The sequence below is a fragment of the Zootoca vivipara genome, chromosome 10, assembly GCF_963506605.1.
Source record: "Zootoca vivipara chromosome 10, rZooViv1.1, whole genome shotgun sequence".
Classification (NCBI taxonomy): Eukaryota; Metazoa; Chordata; class Lepidosauria; order Squamata; family Lacertidae; genus Zootoca; species Zootoca vivipara.
The window spans coordinates 8,354,162-8,375,789 of record NC_083285.1 but is presented as its reverse complement, the minus strand read 5'-3'; the positions used below and the strand labels follow the sequence as shown (position 1 = coordinate 8,375,789).

At 41.0% G+C, this 21,628-nt stretch overlaps 1 protein-coding gene across 7 annotated transcripts in view; it reads right to left on the bottom strand.

Annotated features, from left to right (window-relative positions):
- The window catches only part of KIF21A (kinesin family member 21A), a 102,045-nt gene that overhangs the window by 44,994 nt on the left and 35,423 nt on the right, over window positions 1-21,628 (bottom strand). For 6 of the 7 annotated variants that reach the window (XM_060279379.1, XM_060279381.1, XM_060279384.1 and 3 more), the window contains exons 5-11: window positions 19,543-19,677; window positions 16,751-16,918; window positions 15,377-15,492; window positions 11,734-11,929; window positions 9,700-9,889; window positions 8,662-8,725; window positions 6,608-6,811 (exon numbers count right to left, since the gene is read on the bottom strand). In XM_060279379.1, coding sequence (XP_060135362.1) covers window positions 6,608-6,811; window positions 8,662-8,725; window positions 9,700-9,889; window positions 11,734-11,929; window positions 15,377-15,492; window positions 16,751-16,918; window positions 19,543-19,677 — 1,073 coding nt within the window. Of the gene's footprint in view, window positions 1-1,869; window positions 1,906-6,607; window positions 6,812-8,661; window positions 8,726-9,699; window positions 9,890-11,733; window positions 11,930-15,376; window positions 15,493-16,750; window positions 16,919-19,542; window positions 19,678-21,628 lie in introns of all 7 variants that reach the window. The other variant, XM_060279386.1, reaches the window with a different exon arrangement.

Sequence of the window (21,628 nt, the reverse complement as noted above, 5' to 3'; positions counted from 1 at the left end):
CCCTGTGCGTCCAACTTCCTGTCCCACCTGCGGCCTGGGCTCCACAACCTTGCCTGAGCCTCGGACACCACTTCCTGACTCTCCGCTGGAGGCAGAGCTCTCCTTACTCTCTCCCGCGCTTGGGGATGGGCTGGAACTTAAGATGGGAGGGACTTCCCTGTATCCCTCGTCCCTCACAGTATGTTAAGATCTTCCTTGCCATTCTTTGAACTTGAATCAATGCTCTTGTAAAACGTGAGTTCACAACTGACTCAGGCTCTATACTCAAGATCATTAATACTTTACAAGAAATCCCATCCTGGGAACAGATTTGCTTTCTCGGAAGCCCCAATCCCATCATGACTCCCTTTGCCCCTGAAGCTAGATTTCAAAACTGATCGCAAAACTAGTTATTCCCAAAGTACACACTGTGGCTAACCTAATCCTAACTCCACAATCCTGAATTCAATAGGACTTACTTCCCAGTAGGCATCGTTAGTTCTGCACAATTGATGTGCTTGTCCGATTTGATCCTGGTTTGGCAAACTGTTACCCCACCAATGACATCACCCTACTCATCCTGAAGATATTATTCCCCCAATGCTTCTCAAATATTTTGTTGTACATTTTGGAATGAAGGCCCTGGAGTGTCTAGCAAGCATCTTACCCTATTACTCTATTCTTCATCTATTTCAAATTGCAAAATAGGGAAAATAATCTCTGAAGGCCACTGTTGGCAGTGGATAGGTAAGATCAGGACAAAGGCCCATCAAGTCCAGAATCGTGTCCACACAGTGACCAACCAGGACATGAGTGGAACAGCTCTCTCCCCATCTGGGATAGAACACAGCCATCGTGGTTAGTAGCCACTGATAGCTAGCAAAGCACAGGCCTAGGGAACACAGGTTATAACTTTAGCAGAGCAGATTTTTAGGTTAGATTACCATTAACCTTTGCTTATGAACTTTTTAAAAACAAAAAAACCTGCAGCATTTAGGCTTAAGAAAGAAGGTTTGGGTCTAGGTTTAGGAAAGAAGTATTTCGGAAGATGTGTATTTTCTGCATTGCAGGGAGGTTAAACTAGAGATGAACCTTGGGGTAATTTCCAACTCTACAATTCTGTTTCTACGTAGGTATAACAGGCAAAGTGCTATCCATGGGAATCCTTTCTCTTTGTTGGTAGTTTCATTTTTTGAAAAAATTAATAAAAAGAGTTATAGCCTATATCTTAATTGTGTTCATATTTATTTTGCATCTTGATAAGTATTTATAATTATCAGTGGAATTATTAGTGCCACTCTGGATCTAAGCCAATCAGTGTCCTTGCCTTACATGGCGCAGGAAGCTCTACCTTGCCTTGAAGTAGATATGCAAAGGAAGTTTGGCATAACCCAATCCACTGAGTCTGTTTGTGAATGAAATGAATGAAAACCGTTTGCTGTTCATAAAGTTAAAATAGTTATACTCTAGAGTTACTGCATATGCTGTGATTTACTGATCCACTTTTCAGTTGAATTAGGCCGCTGCTAGGAAAATTGGTTGAATTTAGAAAGAATTACATTTGTCTCCAGATTATGCATTGATCTCAACAATGGGTATTTTGAAATGGGTTCTAGTTTACACCCAGCCCCTTTAAACTGCTCTGGTTAACTTTAAACCGAGGTATATGTGCCAGTGTTTTATGTGCTAGCAGTGTGTGTGTGTGTGTGTGTGTGTGTGTGTGTGTGTGTGTGTGTCTATAACAGGGAGGGGAATTAGTAAAAAATAAAAACCACAATCATGTGATTAAATTCTAGGATTAGATCTATGTGGCACAGTTTGTGGTTTGTTTGTTTGCTTGCTTGCTTGCAAAAATGACAGTTTAATTAAAAACCTGTGAAACATTCCAACCTTCTTTCTTCTTGACTTTCCTCAAGTTTCTGCAGCCTTCAAAAGCACGAGGGTACAGTATTGGAAGGCCCAAGCCAATGAAGGACAAACCAGACAGTGAAAAGCGAGAGCAACAAGAAGGTTAAGAAAAGATGACACATGAACTTGTGGATTTCAAATGATTATTTTTTTCTTTTAAAAGGAAAAATACACTGTCAAAAGATCACAAGGTGGCAATACATTCTTCACAAATGGGACCCTGTCCCCCACTGTTTTCCGTCCCTCCAGAAACAGTCATTCAGCATTTTGTGGCCACTAATTGTACTCCTGAAAACAATGGGGTTTTCCCAAGCCTGCTGCTAGCTTTCTCTTGTCTGTGGGTGGAGGCAGAACTTAACAGCTTGGGTGTGACAGCTGGAAAATTAACAGAAAATAAAACAGATCCTGCACACAGGGAAGGTTTCCTGTGCAGGTCCCACCAAAATGAACATAAGCTGCACAGGAAGGCTTCCCAGGGGTGCAGATGCTCTCCATGCATTTTCAATAGGAGGAAGCCATTTACTGCCATCATGCCTGAGCTGGCTTGCTTGCTCCTATCACAATTGCCTCCTGAAGGCACATGATCAGCTTTAGTAGTGAAACTATGTCCTTTAGCTGCAAGTTTTTTCAAAGTTCTTTGGAGGAACAGCAAACTAAATGACATACATACAGCTATTTTGTTTGGTGTTTTTGTTTGGGTTGTTGTTGTTTTAAAAAAGGACAAGTTTATCATATTGGGGGGGGGCGGGTTATAACGGTTTGCAAACTGGACATTTCCTTCTGCAGGAAAACTTAGTTAATGGGCAGGTTACACGTGTTTTCAATTTCAGGAAGTGCTATCTTTAAACCATATTATGAGAATGGATGACTGCCCAGCTGAAAAAAAATTGAGCCCTAAGGTTTTGAAACATACACACTTTAAAAACTTACTCCACCATGCATTCTGAAAACCCCAACTCTTTACATTGTTGTAATGCTGAGATATTTTTTTTTAGAATTCAATATATGACCGTTAGTGCTTGTTAGAAAAACAAAAATGAAAAACACATCTCAGAAGCAATGAAAAGGTGATGCATTAGATGTAAGCATCGTAGCAGTGGAGTGGATGATTAAGTTTGAGACTGCTGAAATCTTAATATAGTACTGAAATTATAGACCAACTTGAAATGGAGAATATAAAGGAATATGCAGTAGCTAAGGATAACAATGCAGAATTTTTAATACCGTAGCTGAGAAAGATATAGGTATTTTGGAAGAATATTCCAAAACTCATTAAGCTCTACCGTAAGCATTTACAGTATCATTTTAACTTGCAGTGTAAAAAATCTCTTATTTCTGGCTAAATATTTTTAAAAGCAGGTGGCTAAAACTCTTTCCGATCACAATTTAAAGTGTTCGTGCTGGCCTTTAAAGCCCTAGACGGCCTCAGTCCAGTATACCTGAAGGAGCGTCTCCACCCCCATCCTTCTGCCCAGTCACTGAGGTCCAGCACCAAGGGCCTTCTGATGGTTTCCTCACTGCAAGGAGCCAAGTTACAGGGAACCAGGCAGAGGGGCTTCTCGGTAGTGGCGCCCGCCCTGTGGAACACCCTCCCACCAGATGTCAAAGGAAAAAACAACTACCAGACTTTTAGGAGACATCTGAAGGAAGCCCTCTTTAGGGAAGCTTTTAATATCCGAAGGACTATTGTATTTTAGTATTTTGTTGGAAGCCACCCAGAATGGCTGGGGAAAACCCAGCCAGATGAGCAGGGTATAAATAATAAATTATTATAATATTATTATTATTATTTCCATTGCTCTCTAGATAACTTTTACCGTGATTTTGAGAAACTACGACATACAACCTTAGGAAACAGAAGTGTACAAATACTACAGAAATGCACGTCCGGATGACAGCAAGTGTAGGCAACCTTTTCAGTCTCTGCCAAGTTTGACAACTCACCTATCAATCACATGGAATCATTATGACTGGCAGCTGGGTGTTGGGAACTGCAGCACAAGTGGCGTTGCCAGTTCTATGCTCATCACTTTTAAGAAGTGCCAAGTATAAGACTAGCAAAGCACTTCCTTCTCCCCACTTCCTGCCCATCAGCTGATGGAGAAAGAAGCCTGCATTCTGTAGACCACTTCAAGGTTTTCTTACAACCAAGCAGTATATAATATTACTGTATTTGTTAAATGGAAAAAAAAACACCAGCTGTGCAAGGAGGAAATCACTTTCACAGCAGATGCCTCCCCCCCTCCAAAAAAAATTAAGAGGTTGCTTGCTTTGTCTGCATGTCCATGATTGGGACACAGTCTAACTGAGCAGGTTTTCACCCCCACTTGCTGCTTTGGCTGTGAGCTCCTGTTCCCTGCTGACTGACAGGTGGCTATGGTTTGAGGGAAATGGCCTCATGGGCCAGACGAGACTCTCTGGCAGTCTAAGATTGGCCTGAAGGCCAGAGGTTCCCCACCCCAAACCATTAGGGAAGTAAATTGGTTTTGCTCTGCATTGCAAACCTTTCCTTCCACGCCATCCCAGCCTTCACCACAGTGCTTTTGTGGTTTCCCTGTCCACCTCTTTTTCTCTGACCATTGGATTTTTTGAAAGCAGCCTTGTTAAAGTCCAGAGAGTGCATGTCCGACTATACCCCATTTTCCCTTGCTTCTGCATAATGAAACTCAAGAAAACATGATCACTTGCACCCAATGTTCCCTGCTCTTTCACTTTGCCAATCAGTTCCTCCCTGTTGGTGAGGACCAGGCAGGTTATCAAAACAGATAACCCCCTTGTTGCTTCTTCCACCTTCTGGGAAATGAAATTGTGAGCGAGGCAACTGAGAAATTTGTTGGACCTTACATTCTTGGCAGAGTTCCAACAGATATCAGGGTTGCTGAAGTCTCCCACAAGTACTTAAAAAATCAGCACCACAACATGTTTTAGGAACACAGTGTTTGTGGTGAACAAGAGGCCTTTTCAGATCATGCAAATCTTATTTCTGAAAATAAACCTGATAAGCTTCCAAGGACATCTATGTTTCTCCAAGGATAAGCTTGAAACTGCAGCTATACATCAAAGTTCAGCGATAGGTGACAGGCACAACGATATTGCCCTGTATTTCAGACACATGGTCACAATGCTAAAATACAAAACTGGGCTACTGTACATGTAAATTGTGCTTCTCTGACAGAACTTCTTAGTTCAGTTATCCTTATGCACTTATGCAGAGCTGTCAAGTCTTGTGAACTTGACCTGAGAATTAGATTTAACTCAGAACTAACAAAGTCTATATTTTCTTTCCTCAGTTACCATTATAAGGGGGAGGGGGAAATCAGAGGCACTGGGGATTTTCAATCAAAAGTTGATAATGATTATGAATTAGACGAAAAGCAGGTTTAAATGGCTCCTCTTCAGTCATGTAAAACTAAGTCATTCAAATGAAACTCTGGAGTTCAGATCTGTTTCCTGGCTACAGAAGAAAATGGCCAGCACATACAGGGAGACTAATGACCCACTTTAGGTTACCATCTAGATATAATCACCATATTTGAGGGAAGACCTCTCAATAAGGTCTTCATCTTAAGCTGCTACTTTCACAGCAACCGGCTGTTATATTTTACATTTAGCAAACAAACAAAAAACAGCCAGTTAGCAAGCAGTATACACTCATAATCAAACAGAGAATGAATGTGCTTGCTCTGACTGATGTACTTGTTTCACTGTAAGCTTGTTGCACATAGATAAAACACAATGTAAGTGTCATTAAATAGGAAATGAAGGACAACTGTCTACCTGTACAGGAAGTGCTTATAGTTACTGGTTCCTTGTTTTACTTATTAACACGGCCTAAAATAATCGAGTGGTTGATGGAAGATTTGGGAGGATTAGAAGTTAAGGGGGAAATCAAAGGGAGTATGGAAATGCAGTGATGTTGCAAGGCAGGCATAGACTGGGTATGAAGAAAGAAAAACAAGCCATTTTAACAATAACCAATGCAAATCTCAATGGCTGCTATATGTGTCTTTCAAATTAAGCAACTACACTATACCTGGTAGAACTTTTATTTTTAACTGGAGCTTCCAATATTCTCTTCCAAGTATGAATATGTGCATAATCCACTGAGCTAGTTCACATGCAACACTAAACCATGATTTGGCACTACATGCACAAAACAGAATGAGCCTGACAAAAGTTTCAGTTTTGCACATTCCCTTCCTGGCTGGCGGAAAAACTTTGTCGCACTTAGTTTCAAAGAATCTTGGCTTACTGTAATGTATGAAGAAAATATTGCAGTTTAAAATGAACTCTGCTTAGTTTAACAAGCCAGTTTCACAACGCATGGTCTGATGTTATCTTATTTACACGTTAACCAGGGTTTGCTTCAAACCATCGTGGGTTTGTACATAACATGCCAGAATTCACTTTGAAGTGAAACTAAACACTAGAAAAGCCATTATCCCAGCTGCATGGGAGAAGAAGGGGAGATGGGAGCAAACAAGCCCAATGCTATGCTCAGACTCATTTTAGCTTGTAGTGTCAACCAAGGTTCAGCATTACATGCAAACTAGGCCATAGCTGTAGACTGTAGAGCTGAAGACTTGGCTAAGTATGTGCAGGATTTATGTGGAAATTATTGCAGTCAAGTGCCCAAAGGAGGACTTTTTTTCATCTCACAATTAACCTTTCCCTGGTTAAAACAGACAGCATTCTTTGCAAATGTAGTTTTAAATGGTACCTCTTCTTCTTCTTCTTTTCTTTTTTCTTCAGTTTTTCCAAGTCTTTTTTCGCTAAGTCAATAATCTCGATTGTCTCTTTATCAGAGGGAAGCATGGAAGCAGAAAATGCAGAGGAGCCACCAAAGTACGTTGGCCGTGTTGAGGCTCTCGACAAGTTGCGCCGAAGATTTTCATTCACTGCCTCACTTTCCAGTAGTTTTGCCCTGGGCACAGAAAATTGTAAAAATGAAAGCGGAAAGGGAAAATGTCAGTATACGTTTTTGTTAAATATTTTTCTAAAAGAATATTCAAGGTTCTAGCCAACTGCTTCACACAAACATTTTTTTAATAAAAAAAAAATACTAAAATGGGTTCCCGGGAGCAGATTTGTAGAGTTGGAAGGGACCACAAGTATCATCCAATCCCTTGCAATGCAGAAATCTTTTGCCCAATGTGGGGCTCCAAGCTACAACCCTGAGATCTCATGCTCTACCAACAGATTCCATTAGATTTACAGAGTGCGCAATAAGGGAAAACATTTACGGGTGTATGTGATCTGGTTCAGATATAATGGTCAAATATGGTTCTCAGTCTTAACTGAGGGCTACTGAAACAAGCCAATGTCATAAATCTGGATTAGAAAATTTGCTCATTTCAGTAAACCATAGTGAACTAACCACAGTTTATAATAATAATAATAATTATAATAATTATAATAATAATATTTATTACTTATACCCCCACCCATCTGGCTGGGTTTCCCCAGCCACTCTGGGTGGCTTCCAACAAAATATTAAAATGCAATGGTATGTTAAACATTAAAAGCTTCCCTAAACAGGGCTGCCTTCAGATGTCTCCTAAAAGTCTGGTAGATGTTTTTCTCTTTGACATCTGGTGGGAGGGTGTTCCACAGGGCAGGAGCCACTACCGAGAAGGCCCTCTGTCTGGTTCCCTGTAACTTGGCTTCTCGCAGCTAGAGAACTGCCAGGAGGCCCTCGGCGCTGGACCTCAGTGTCTGGGCAGAACAATGGCGGTGGTATACTGGACTGAGGCCGTTTAGAGCTTTAAAGGTCAGCACCAACACTTTGAATTGTGCTTGGAAATGTACTGTGAGCCAATGTAGTTTGTCTGGGTTTGAACTCAGCACTAACTGTGGTTAACTATGGAGTCAAAAGCTTCTATCCTTCTGCTTGAGGCCATACTAAATGAGGAAAGGGGACTTATGAGCACATGAGCAGCTCCCCACAAGGTATATTCACAAATTGCTAAATCATGGTCTAACATTTCCAAGCAAGGTCACACACTCACTAGCGGTAAGAATAAGGCAATAATAATAATAATAATAATAATAATAATAATAATAATAATAATAATAAAGTGGGGTCCTTTGGTGTGTCCCAATCTGATACCAACACAAATTAACCGAAGATCCAGTGGAAAACTCTCACAGCTATGTGAATGCACTTTTGTTGTTGTTGTTGTTGTTTAGTCGTTTAGTCGTGTCCGACTCTTTGTGACCCCATGGACCATAGCATGCCAGGCACTCCTGTCTTGCGCTGCCTCCCGCAGTTTGGTCAAACTCATGTTTGTAGCTTCGAGAGCACTGTCCAACCATCTCGTCCTCTGTCGTCCCCTTCTCCTAGTGCCCTCAATCTTTCCCAACATCAGGGTCTTTTCCAGGGAGTCTTCTCTTCTCATGAGGTGGCCAAAGTATTGGAGCCTCAGCTTCACGATCTGTCCTTCCAGTGAGCACTCAGGGCTGATTTAATGCACTTTAATGCAGCTCAAATACAGGAACTGATAATGTTATGTTCTAATTATACTTTCTAGAAAGTCAGCTATTTAATGATTGGACAACTGCTGTTCAGGGTCATTAGAAATAACCTTGGGATGAAGAACAATGCTTTCTGGAGCCATGGTGTGTGCTGAACCACTAACAAGAGTCCCAGCAGGTTACACACATATAGACAATACATTTTAACCACAAAGACTGATAGAGCTACACATATATTCTACATTCTGGGGGCAAAACACAAGCGAGACAAAATCACAAAAGATGTCAAACGAATAATACCTGAGATCCTCAATTTCTTTGATGTAGTTATGAATCATGTTGCTGATTTCTTCATTACCTTCTCCTTTAAAAAGACAACAACCAATATTAGAGTGTGTTTAATAGAAGGGCAGACAGACACAAAATGTTGTTATCAGGATTGCATAGCATTTAATACTCAGAAGGGGAAATTAAATGGCCACAGGAAGTCTAGCAAGGCAGGGCTGGCCCACCCATGAGCCAAGGTGAGATGACGCCTCAGGTGGCACAGGAAATATGGATTTATGTAGACAAATCAGAGGTCTACTGGCTTACTGAATGTGTACAAGAAAGGGTTAGTTTGCAGAATGTATTGGGGGGGAGAGAGAGACAGTTCAGCTTTACTTAAATTATGTTTAGATAGGGATTAAATTATGTAGATAGGGATCCACTGGGGATCTCTGGGCAATTTGCAGTAGATTGGAAAGGGTTTCCAATTCTCTCTTGATTAACAATAGCAACAACAAAGCAACAATTTACATCTAAATTAGGCTGCTGAAATGAAGACTTTTGTGTGAGTTTTTTAGTTTACTTATTTATACCACTTATATGCCAAAACAGCTTCTAAGCAGTTTGCAGCTATAAAATCAATTATAGAATATGGTACATACATACATACATTTATATATGTATATACAGTATAATATATAATGAAATACATGCAGATGTATGTTTTGTTCTTAGTTCAATTCTGGTAGTGAAAATAAATTTCGTAGTTCAAATTGTGCTCAGGCATGCTCTGTTCTTTAATTGTAGCTGCATGTCTTTCGCACCTAGTTTTAGTTGGCAAACCTTTGGGTTCCAGTAAAACAAAACACACACACACACACAGACACACACACACACCCCACAACCTAGTAGATCTCACAAACCTGAAGTCTGCACTCCCTCTGCCTCTGTGCATTACTAACTTGAGGAAGGCCCTATACTTGTGAAACAAGGAGGTGAACAATGCCAAGGGCCTTTGTAGATAAGAGTATGATACATACAACAATTTTCAGTGAGAAGAGTACACATTACCTGCTCTGGCAAGGACCTGGTTGGCCTGATCACTCACAAGCTGTGTGATTCGGGCTCTCAGTGCATCAATAGTCTCTTGCATTGCCTTTATCCTGACGCGGAGGTTGTTGTTTTCTGTTTGCAGCATGGCATTTTCATGAAACATGTCATTAACACTTTCCATACCTTCCTCATCAATAATCCTTTTGCCCTAACAGATGATAAACACAACTACAAATTACACATTGTTAGTGGATCTAAGTAAAATGCTAGAGCAGGGTGAATAAGAAACCCATTAGTGCAAGGATTTGTGTTTATGCCCTGCCTCCCCCCCCCCCAATTCTGCTGCAGAGGTTGGGGAACCACTAGAACTGGATTAGAAGTAAGTGGGGGAAGGAGAGAGTGAGCTCTGCTGCGTAGACGTGAATCCTTACGCTGATTAAAGCACTATATCAGATACAAGTCCTGGATTTTAGCATTTCTGAGAAGAAATGAGTCAAGATTTGGGGCTCTGTGAGAAGGTCTCCAATAAGTTTATCAGCAAGCAAGGTTTAGCATAAATTGTTACTACTCTGGTCCTTAATTCTGGCCAGGTTACATAAAATCTACCCAGGAGTTCACTGGTTTCAAATGTGCCACAAATGCACATACAGTAGGGTGGGTCATAAAAAACTTTTTTTGGAAAAATGTTTCCTCCCTTGATCTTATATCAGGCGTATGGTAATATGAGTGGTTGTTTAATGTTTATGTTTACTTGTTTAGTACACCGTTTGCTTAATTGTTCCATATAATTTGTTCAAAACCATTGGTTTTCATGTAAATTATCAACATGTTTTATCGTAAATAAATAAATATTGCAGAAAATAATAGTATGCAACTATTATTGCTCTACATAAAACCTAAATTTATGTTTATTAGTTCACAATTTAACATACTGAGAATAAATGAGTCAAATTCCTATGTTTTCATCACTAGTAATGAGGCAAAATTTCAATCTGTAGGAGCAGGGTCTAAATATTAACCGATTTGTCCCAAATTTGAAATTTGACTGAGCGTGCAACCCCTGAGTCGGTCACGACTGGACCTAATGGTCAGGGGTCCCTTTACCTTTACCTATACCATACACCTGATATAAGACAAAGGAAGGAAACATTTTCCAAATAAAGTTTATGACCCATACAGTGGTACCTCTTGTTACAAATTTAATTCGTTCCAGAGGTCCGTTCTTAACCTGAAACCGTTCTTAACCCGAGGTACCACTTTAGCTAATGGGGCCTCCCGCTGCCGCCGCCACCGCTCAATTTCTGTTCTCATCCCGAGGTAAAGTTATTAACCCGAGATTCTACTTCCGGGTTAGCGGAATCTGTAACCTGAAGTGTTTGTAACCCGAGGTACCACTGTATATAACATATGTGGTGGGAGTGCCAGATCATTTATGACAGGCATGGCCAAACTTGGCCCTCCCGCTGTTTTGGGACTACAACTCCCATCATCCCTAGCTAACAGGACCAGTGGTCAGGGATGGTGGGAATTGTAGTCCCAAAACATCTGGAGGGCCAAGTTTGGCCATGCGTGATTTATGATTTTCGGAGACAAATTATTTGCATAATAATAGCAACAGCAGGATTCGTTCTCTCCCCCCTGTGTTGTTCTTATTTCACTGGCTTGTGAAGCATATCCCTGCAAACCTGATGCAGTATTTTTAATCAGGTTTTTGCCAACAGCAGAAAGGACAGTGTGGACCCGTGGTTGGAAAGAGTCACAAGCTCTGTCTGTTAGGAAATGGCTACTTGAATGTCTGGAGCTAGCAGAAACTGATATGAATTAGCTTATCTGGCATACAGGAAACATTGCAGATGGCAACCAAATACCCACCTGTCCTACTCTGAAGCATATGGGGTTTGTTTCTGTTTTTTAAAAAATCAATTATATGAGGAACACATGCCTCTTTTTGCCATGGAGGGAGGGGGGAGAGGAGGAACAAAACCTGGACATGCAAAATGGTTTAATGTAGCAGCCAAGGACTACTGAGGAAAACAGTATAATGAGTATTACCGTTTTATACTCCATGAGTTCCATCTGGAGCCGCGTGATCTCGCTCCGCAGAGCATTAATCTGCTGGCTAGCCCTGTCCTGATTAATCATCACCTTGTTCTTGATATTTCGTGCCCGGTTTGCATACTTCAAAGTGTTCAAGGTTTCCATGAAATCTCTATCTGAGGGGCTTACGCAGGCTATCATGACGGTTTGGCTGCAGGTTAAAAACAGTCCAGGTTTTATCAAGGGAAGCAAAAAAGCAAGGGCAGTGCTGTGCGCCACTGCTACATATAAACAAAAGGCGGTAAACGCACTAACATGCTTCATCAGAGCTTTAAAACCAAGCAAAACTGTTTCCATTGTTCCCAACCAAAGGTATGTGAAATTTATCCAGAAATTATTTTCACCTTACTAATAATACGGCAAAAAGGGTTCTTTCTAAATGAATGAATAAATGAAAGTTGCAGTTCACAGCATTTTAACAAGGCACAATGGTGACGCAGCTGCACAAAACAAAATGAAAATCACGAGTGTAGAAGCTGATGAATTCCATCTCGGGCAGAAGACCAAAACTGACCTATTTTTGTTTCTTTATAGAAGCTATTGGAAGTACATTATAGCTGTATCTTGTAACACTTCTCTGAAGGCCTGCGCACTTATTTGATCCTATCAAAATATTTTAAACACAGGCATATCTGCAAGAAGCTCCAAGCCATGAAGTGAATATACTTAGCAAAACACCATATTGGGAGCAGTGGGTTAACTCTTAGAACGTTAACTGGGCTGATAACAAAACACAAGCATGATATTATGTCGTTTTGTACATAATCTGAAGTGCTGACCATTAAAACGCTCTCCAATTTTAGTAGCAGATTACAAAGTGTCTAAATGAAAGTGCATAATTATGTGTGAAAATGCCAGCTTGTGGAATTAGTCACCAATAGGTTGTTACAGGAGCGTCCTACACACGAGTAGGACCTTGGTAAAGACACATGCCCGACTGTCATGTTCTCTCTCTCCTGGTCGATCGTTCGGGAGCTTCAAAAGCTTTCTCCAACCCAAATATCATAGCGACTGATGCCTTGGAGACATCAGCACACTTAGGAATCCGCAGAGTCTTCGCAGTTGCGTAACAGACCTCAGCAACTGCTAATCTACATTTATTTACATATAATACACTCAGAGCAATGCAACATGGCTCCCTCTCTCTCTAGCATCAGACAACAAAGAGAGCAATAGTCCCACTTCATGGAACACAGTAACACAAACATCCTGTCTTTGTGGAATGTAAACATACACCATCATGTGATAAACAATCCCATGACTGCAGACACGGGGAATGAATCTCCAACATAGGTGTCCACAGGATCTTTCGTTTGTTCTAGTCCCTCTGCCCCCACCGCCTCCACCTGCTATTTTATTTTTATTTTTTGCTTACACTGCAATTCATTTTGTCCTTATCACTGAAGAGTAAGTTGTGACCTTTCCCGACATCCTCCACCCTCCTCTCCAGCAAAAATATACTATAGCATAGCTTAACTAAGGAAGGAATGAAAATTGTTACCCATCTGTGTTATTACACAACACCATGAATATGTCTTATTGCAAGTTACAGTTTTTGAAACAGAGACTGCCTTCTTGCCTTTACTTTAATTGCACTCTGCATTTATATATATATTTAAAAATAATCAAATAGGCTACTATAACATCAATGCTTGTTTGTATTTTGAATACAGTCTGAGGGTTATTTTAGATTAGGCTTCTTTGCAGTGCATACCAATAGAATGTGGTCAATATTCAGCAGATTTAGATGCATGAATAAGGTTTAGCACAGCAATGTACTTATTTTCATTTCCACCAAAGGCACTTGCACTGCTGAACTGAACAGCCATCTTTCAAAAGCAGCTTATTCTTTCAGTGGCTACAGTGGAAAAATAAGAAATCACAAGCATGTGCATAGTTTCACTTCACTGGGGCCATTGGGTTGGAGCCAAAGATTGAACAGGCAGGAGGCCGCTTGCACAACCAGTGGTGTGTAGTGATAGTGGGGACCTGTTAATATTTCTGCAGCAGAGCCCCTCATCTGCAGCATCCTAGAGTTACCCAATGCGCATGAAAGGGGAGCTTTTAAGCCACTATATGCTCCAAAACTAAGCAATTAAGAATGCTGAAAACACAAGGGAGCTTCAGTTTCAAGATAATGGTTTGCAAGTTCTGTTACGTTCAATGGAACCTAATGGAAAACTCAACTTAAGTAACTCTGAAAGAAGCTACTACAAATCATTTGCCCATGTATGTGCACAGAAAATAGCAGGTCTAGCTGAAAGGCAACACACAGATCTGCACTGAATGTTGCAATGCATCCCTAGTTGTTATTATTGCACAACTATATGATTGTTGTATAGTATCAGAAGGGGCATGGTTTTGTAGGGGCATGGCTGCATCAACAGAAGTATAGTGTCCCTATTAAGGGAAGTGAAGAGTCCTACTCTATTCTGCCTTAGTCAGACCACACCTGGATTACAGTGGTGCCTCGCTAGACGAATTTAATTCCTTCCACAGGTCAATTCGTATAACGAAAAATTCGTCTAGCGAATCCCATAGGAATGCATTGAAATTTTATTATTATTATTTTGCCCATAGGAACGCATTAATTGAACTTCAATGCATTCCTATGGGAAACCACGATTCGCTAGACAAATTTTTCACAAAACGAATTCGTCTTGCGAGGCAACCTCCGCTAGAAAAATCTCTTCGTTAAGCAAAAAATTCGTCTTACAGGGCATTTGTCTAGCGAGGCACCACTGTACTATGTCCAGTTCTGGGTACCACAATTTAAGAAGACCATTGGCAAGCTGGAACATGTGCAGAGGAGGGCGACCAAGATGATAAAGAATCTGGATGTTGCAGGAGGATGTAATGGGAGGATGCGATCAAAATTAAGGGGGAAAGTATACAGTAGGTATTCCCACAGGAGAATCCCAGTGCTATTCCTGTGGCAAAGTTTACTAACTCTTTAATAAACCAGCAGAGTTGAGGATTGTCAACTGCGCATTCTCTCATTAAGTTGCAAAAGCGTTAGAGTTCTACAGCACAACAAATTCAAGGAAACTCTGACTTCTAAATGGCTTTGTTTTTGAAGCCGTTACTGGAAAACCACTCCCTTAAGCTTCCATCCAAATGAAGCTTAACTGCATTACTGTCTCTCTGAAAGGGGTCAAAGTAAGTATTCCTGTTAAACAGATCATTTACTTGTGCTCTACATTAGTTTGTTTTCCCTTGTGAGTTTTTTCTGTCCACGCTACTGGATTTTAAAAGGGGTAATTTCCTCTTTTATTTATGGGGCTGCATCATTCTCCAGGCAACCCAGAGCAAAAAGATGAATTGTGCTACCATGTTTTCTCTGCTGAGGCAGAAAAACCAATTCTATTAATTCAGCTATATGAGAGAGAGAGAGAGAGAGAGAGAGAGAGAGAGAGAGAGAGAGAGAGAGAGAGAGAGAGAGAGAGAGAGAGAGGGAGAGGGAGGGAAGGAGGGAAAGCGCCAGTGTGGTTCTTATTTTATTTCATTCTAATACACTTTAGTCCCATCAATATCAAATTAATCAAAGTTCTTGTGACATCTCTTTAAAACATAGTTTTAAATAAAAATTTGCTTGTACCTGTTTCCTCCAAGAGAGTCTTGCAAGAGTCGTGTTAATTTTGAATCTCTGTATGGGACGTGAGTGACCCTCTTGCTCTTATCTCCCAGTGCACTTATTACGTTGCCCAACGCCAACTATAAAATACGCAACATTTGTTTTAATAAAATTCTGCCCAAAAACCCCCCAGCAGCACCCAAAAACATTCATCAGTATTGACACAATCAGCAGCAGCAGCATTGTGCAGAGTCAGAAAATGTGAGGGAGAGAACAATACAGTCAGCAGAACTATACTTTGCCCTTTCCCACTGCGGTAGGTTTCACTGTCAAAGACGCAAGCCACTGTTCTATTTTAGAAATGAGTTGCCTATTTAGTCACAAGTCCTGATGCAAGGGAAACTCAAAGCTTCACACAGTTCTCTCCTGCATCCCAGACAAGGTAATCATGTACAGAACTTTTTTCCTCAGTACAGAGTTGGCTCTGCAATATCTTTCAGGCGTACTTTTGTAAAATAAAAAACAAAAACCCTCCCCAAAAAACCCAAGTATACTTTAATATCAACATTTTCCCCTCCATTGGACAGTGTAATGTCGCTAGCTCCAATAACAAGTTAAAGTCAAAGTTTATGCCAATGCAATGTTTATAGCCACTACATTGCAGTACAGATATTCTACTGTAGGGAAGCAATTGCTGTTTCATCGACTATCTAATTACAGGGACATGACGGCAGGACTAAACTGCAACAACTAAATGAAGAGTCCCGTGGCACATTTAAAGAGCTGTTCATTTGTAATGGGGTGGTGGTAGAATGAAAACAAAATGGAACGAACATTAAAAAGTAGCAGCCACAGCTGGCTAGTTACATTCCCCACATAGCTTTGAAATAATTTGCAAGAATGCGATCCAAGCGCTACAATCCTTGGTCCTGTGCATTAAGTATATCTCTGCCTCAGGGATTCTTCTAAGGTTTTAGTATTGGCTTATGAGGCCATAAACAGCTGGAGGAGGACCTGTTAAACATGACATGGCTTGCAGACCTCGATCTCACTGTGGTACAGAGAAGGAATTTCTCCACACTGGTGCCTACCGTGTTGAATTTGCTCCCTTTGGAAGACAGGTTGGCACAAACTCCGGGGCTCTTCCATTAAAAATGTACCTATTTTACCTGGGCATTTGCTGACCATTAATACCAGTTCCTGGCATTTCTGCCTACTGTAAATGATATTGCTATTTTAACTCCTGTTTTGTCATTATGGGTTTTATTGTTGTATTCCCCCCACCCCCATTGTCTTACTGCTTGGTGAATTGACTTGGTATTCCTTATGTAATGAAAGGTGGTATGTAATGATTTTAAGAAACGAGGAGGATCAAAATACTGGCAAGGTAGTACTTACTAGTCCGCAATTGATGGAAATCCCTTCTTTCGCTCTCTCCCCAGTGGCCCCTGTGCGCTTCAATCGTTCAGACCCTGCCAAATCCACAAAATGAAACTTAGCAGTAAGGGTTTCAAACTCATTTAGCTGAGATGACTCCGATATCATTCTGTTATCTGTCATGGTGTCCTGTGGTGAAGAAAGAAGATCGGTGAGGCTGCAAAGAGATCCATGTGTTTTTAAAGAACAACAAACTGCCTCTCCCCATTTAAGCCATGCTCTGCTAAGTAAAAGATGAAATTGCTTTTGTCACATACTAACAGGGGACCAGGTGGGTGATAAGGATATTCTTATTACCCATGGAAACTTGCTTCATTTCTTCCCACTTCTTGATATCTTGTTTAATAGGATAAGGTGAAAAAGTATCACAGGGAAAATATCAAATTAGCTGTACATGGCTGTGGTCAGAGAACAGAATATCTGTCTGGAAGAGCTACTGGGGAGATCCCAAAAAGGAAACATTTTCTTTCCAGCAACACAGGGCAAAAAGAGAGGGAAACTAGAACACCAAATGTGGGCCCATCAAAAAACCTCCTTAGGAAAGCAAGTTTTAGAAATCTCTGCAGAAGAAGAGACAGTGAAATGGGGGTGGGGGGGGAGAATACAACCGCCTCTATGCTTTCTTCTGCTCCTGGAGAATTACAGACTGCATTCACTAGAATAAAGAAGCTATTATCCTCATTAACCGGACTCCTAAACTAGAGCCATATCCTAAGCTGAAGGTTTACATTAAAAACAATTTTTACAGTTTGCACATGTCACCTACACTTGCCTCTGGGTAAAAAAGTGTTTTGCATTGTTGCAAAAAGCTATAATGTCTATTGGATCTGAAGCAACAATGGGACTCTTCCAAACCACCTTCAACTCTTAAAAAAAAATTCCATCCTTAGGAAAAAGAGACCCTGTAATATTTCCAGTTACCAGTAGAGGGGGAAAAGGTGAGTTGTCCATTAATGTTTCAGAACAGAAGGATCAAACTCCAGGCAATAAAAGTATAACCTCATAAAACCACTTCTACATAACAATTAATAGGTCCCAGAATCTACAATCTTGCCACTGTCAATGAAATTTTTAGCAAACATTTGTTATTAGCATGAATTATTTTTTCTTTAAGTGAAAGGATTTTTGTACCTACAGAACTCAAGAGGATAAATGACAAAAATATAAAATTATCCTGGCATCTGTTGTCATAAGCACACTACAGTTTTCACGTAGCTGAAACATTTCCAGTATATCAACAAAAGTGCTTGAGGAAAATATGCTCATAATGGCAAACAGCTTTCTTTTTCTATTAACTCAGCAGAAAGCAAGTCAAAGGCTTTCCGCTCCTATGACCACCCCATTTTCATTTTAAATGCATACTTTCAATTTTAAAGCCAATTAAAACCAAGGTTCACAACTTCAAACATATGCCTACATGCATGGATGGATAATATATTTTGGAAGCAAAGCAAATCCTTCTAATAAGCATACTTCACATGTTTTCAAATCAAATTAAATCGCTTTTAAAAAGGAAGCTGAAACACTGAAGGACTGATACTGCTCATGGTCACAATGTAATTTAAACCAAAAGCGTTCTGTACTTGCCTATTCCTAACATAACACTTTATAATAAATACAGTATTTAGAACTCCTATAAAGACACCAGAAACATCAAGAACAGGGGCCAATTATTTCTTAGTGCGCTAAGCTTTAGGCTATGAAAGTTTTAAGTGTAAATATACTTTCCTTACACAAACACACACAACTTTAAACGCACACCACCACTTTTAACTTCCCCAACAAAACAAAATCCAGGGGTCCCCAAACTAAGACCCGGGGGCCGGATGCGGCCCAATCGCCTTCTAAATCCGGCCCGCGGACGGTCCGGGAATCAGCATTCTACATGAATAGAATGTGTCCTTTTATTTAAAATGCTTCTCTGGGTTATTTGTGGGGCCTGCCTGGTGTTTTTACATGAGTAAATTGTGTCCTTTTATTTAAAATGCATCTCTGGGTTATTTGTGGGGCCTGCCTGGTGTTTTTACATGAGTAAATTGTGTCCTTTTATTTAAAATGCATCTCTGGGTTATTTGTGGGGCATAGGAATTTGTCCATATTTTTTTTCAAAATATAGTCCGCCCCCCCACAAGGCCTAAGGGACAGTGGACCGGCCCCCTGCTGAAAAGGTTTGCTGACCCCTGCTCTAATCCCACAATATGTGAGAATGTAACTGTCAAATATGTGTGATATTTAGACCCGAGACCTACAGTGTAGGGTGGTTGATGTCTGTAGCAACCAAGGCAGATTTGTTGCTATGGCAGCAGGTGAACATCTCAATCAATTTGATTTTAAGTGTAAGTTATTTAAATATTATAAACGAAAGGATGGCAACCCTGTTTAAATGTAGGTGGACCTTTGAATTAACCAGGCCTCGTATCTTATTACTGCAACACTGTTGTTTCTTTCTTGTACCACCAGAATCCTTGAGAGGCCCTGGGCTATATGGAAAGAGCCAATATTGCATACAAAATAAAATATTGCCATCTCCATACAAAAAGGGCAAAGGTGGCATGAGCAGGAACTACAAAACCAGGATCTCCTTTTACTCTAACATCCCACTGCAACAATTCCCACACCAAGCAGTATAATTTAAGAAGGTGGACCAAGAAAATCAGTTTCGGCTATTACTCTAATACAAGATATTCCTCCTGGGTACACACACGCTGCAGGGTTATTGATCTTTTTCAAGACAGAAATAGCATAATACATACTGCATCAATTGGAGGGCAAACTCTCGTTTGACACAAATGGACAGTGAAGATGGCGTGTGAACGTGAGCTCTGAACATTCATCTGAGTGCTGGCAGTGGTTCGAGATAAAGCGCCCAGCTTCAAACACTGCATCATCTGCACAAATGGTGGGAAAAACAATATATGGCTGAAATTAAACCTATACACACACACACACACACACACACATACACACACACACACACACACACCGGTCTTGAAAGATCTATATTGGCTCCCAGTATGTTTCCGAGCACAATTCAAAGTGTTGGTGCTGAGCTTTAAAGCCCTAAACGGCCTCGGTCTAGTATACCTGAAGGAGCGTCTCCACTCCCATCGTTCCGCCCGGACACTGAGGTCCAGCGCTGAGGGCCTCCTGGCAGTTCCCTCACTGCAAGAAGCCAAGTTACAGGGAACCAGGCAGAAGGCCTTCTCGGTAGTGGCACCCGCCCTGTGGAACGCCCTCCCACCGGATGTCAAAGAGAAAAACAACTACCAGACTATAGAAGACATCTGAAGGCAGCCCTGTTTAGGGAAGCTTTTAACAGACTATTGTATTTTAATATTTTGTTGGAAGCTGCCCAGAGTGGCTGGGGAAACCCAGCCTGATGGGTGGGGTATAAAGCTTATTATTATTATTATTATTATTATTATTATTATTATTAAGCTTAACTAGCCTGCATTTGTACTTGTGTGCACTGATAAGAAGCATACTTTTAAAAATATTTATTTTTCTCGTTCTAACTGTGGAACGTTACGCAACCAAAATGGCACCAGTCATGCAGAGAAACATATTTAGGGGAGAAATGGGGCATGGGAAGGTGTAGAAGAACCTTAAACACATGTATGAAGACAGAGCATTTTTAGTAGAATATCAACTGACTGAAAGGGGAGAAATGGAATGATGGCTGGCTGACACTGTGAACAGGGGTATTCCATGCTGCATCATTTCATTTGACGGTCCAAATGGTTATTATTAGTTTTTAAAATAGCAAGGAATAACTAGCACTTAAATTTTGGGTTATAGACATTGTCGGAAAGTACAAAGTAACCATTACAGAAGGGGCACTATTCCATTTTATGTTACAAAATACATTTTGAATCGAGGCACAATGGTCTTGATGCATTGGTTCCATGAGTCCAAGCATTTAAGAAATGGAAGCCATGTTTCTATGAGGTCATCCAGAAAGTAATTTAGATTGAAATCCCAGCTAAAAAGGTAAAGGTAAAGGGACCCCTGACCATTAGGTCCAGTCGTGACCGACTCTGGGGTTGCGCGCTCATCTCGCATTATTGGCCGAGGGAGCCGGCGTACAGCTTCCAGGTCATGTGGCCAGCATGACAAAGCCGCTTCTGGCAAACCAGAGCAGCACATGGAAACACAGTTTACCTTCCCGCTGTAGCAGTTCCTATTTATCTACTTGCATTTTGACGTGCTTTCAAACTGCTAGGTTGGCAGGAGCTGGGACCAAGCAACGGGAGCTCACCCCGTCACAGGGATTCGAACCGCCGACCTTCTGATCAGCAAGCCCTAGGCTCAGTGGTTTAACCACAGCACCACCTGGGTCCCCAGAAATCCCAGCTACTCCCATACTAAATGATTCTGAACACATACAATACAGCACCCAATGCTCGGGGCTTAGAAGAATTTGATGGGACAATGCCTCTATTCAAAGCTTGTGGCTGCCATCTTGCATGATGGCCTGGTTTATTTTAAATTCAGTGCACAGGCAGTACAGATGCCCCACATCTTACAAATCAAAGATAGCAGAAATTATGCCTTTCTTTTATCTCTTTCACTTATGCGTGCGGGGGCCTGGAACGTAACCCCTGTGTAAGTGGGGAGTCATCTGTATTACTAACCCTGTTCTTGGGCAAGGGCCAATGTGGTGTAGCAATTAGACTGAAACTATAACCGGGGAGCTCCAAGTTCCTACCAGGAACCTACCACTCAGGGTTGCTGCAAGGATAAAGGGAAGGGGGAGGGCGAAATCATGCATGCTGTCTTGAGCCCCTGAGTGGAAAGGAAGAATATCTATATCTGTATCTACAGTGGTACCTCAACATC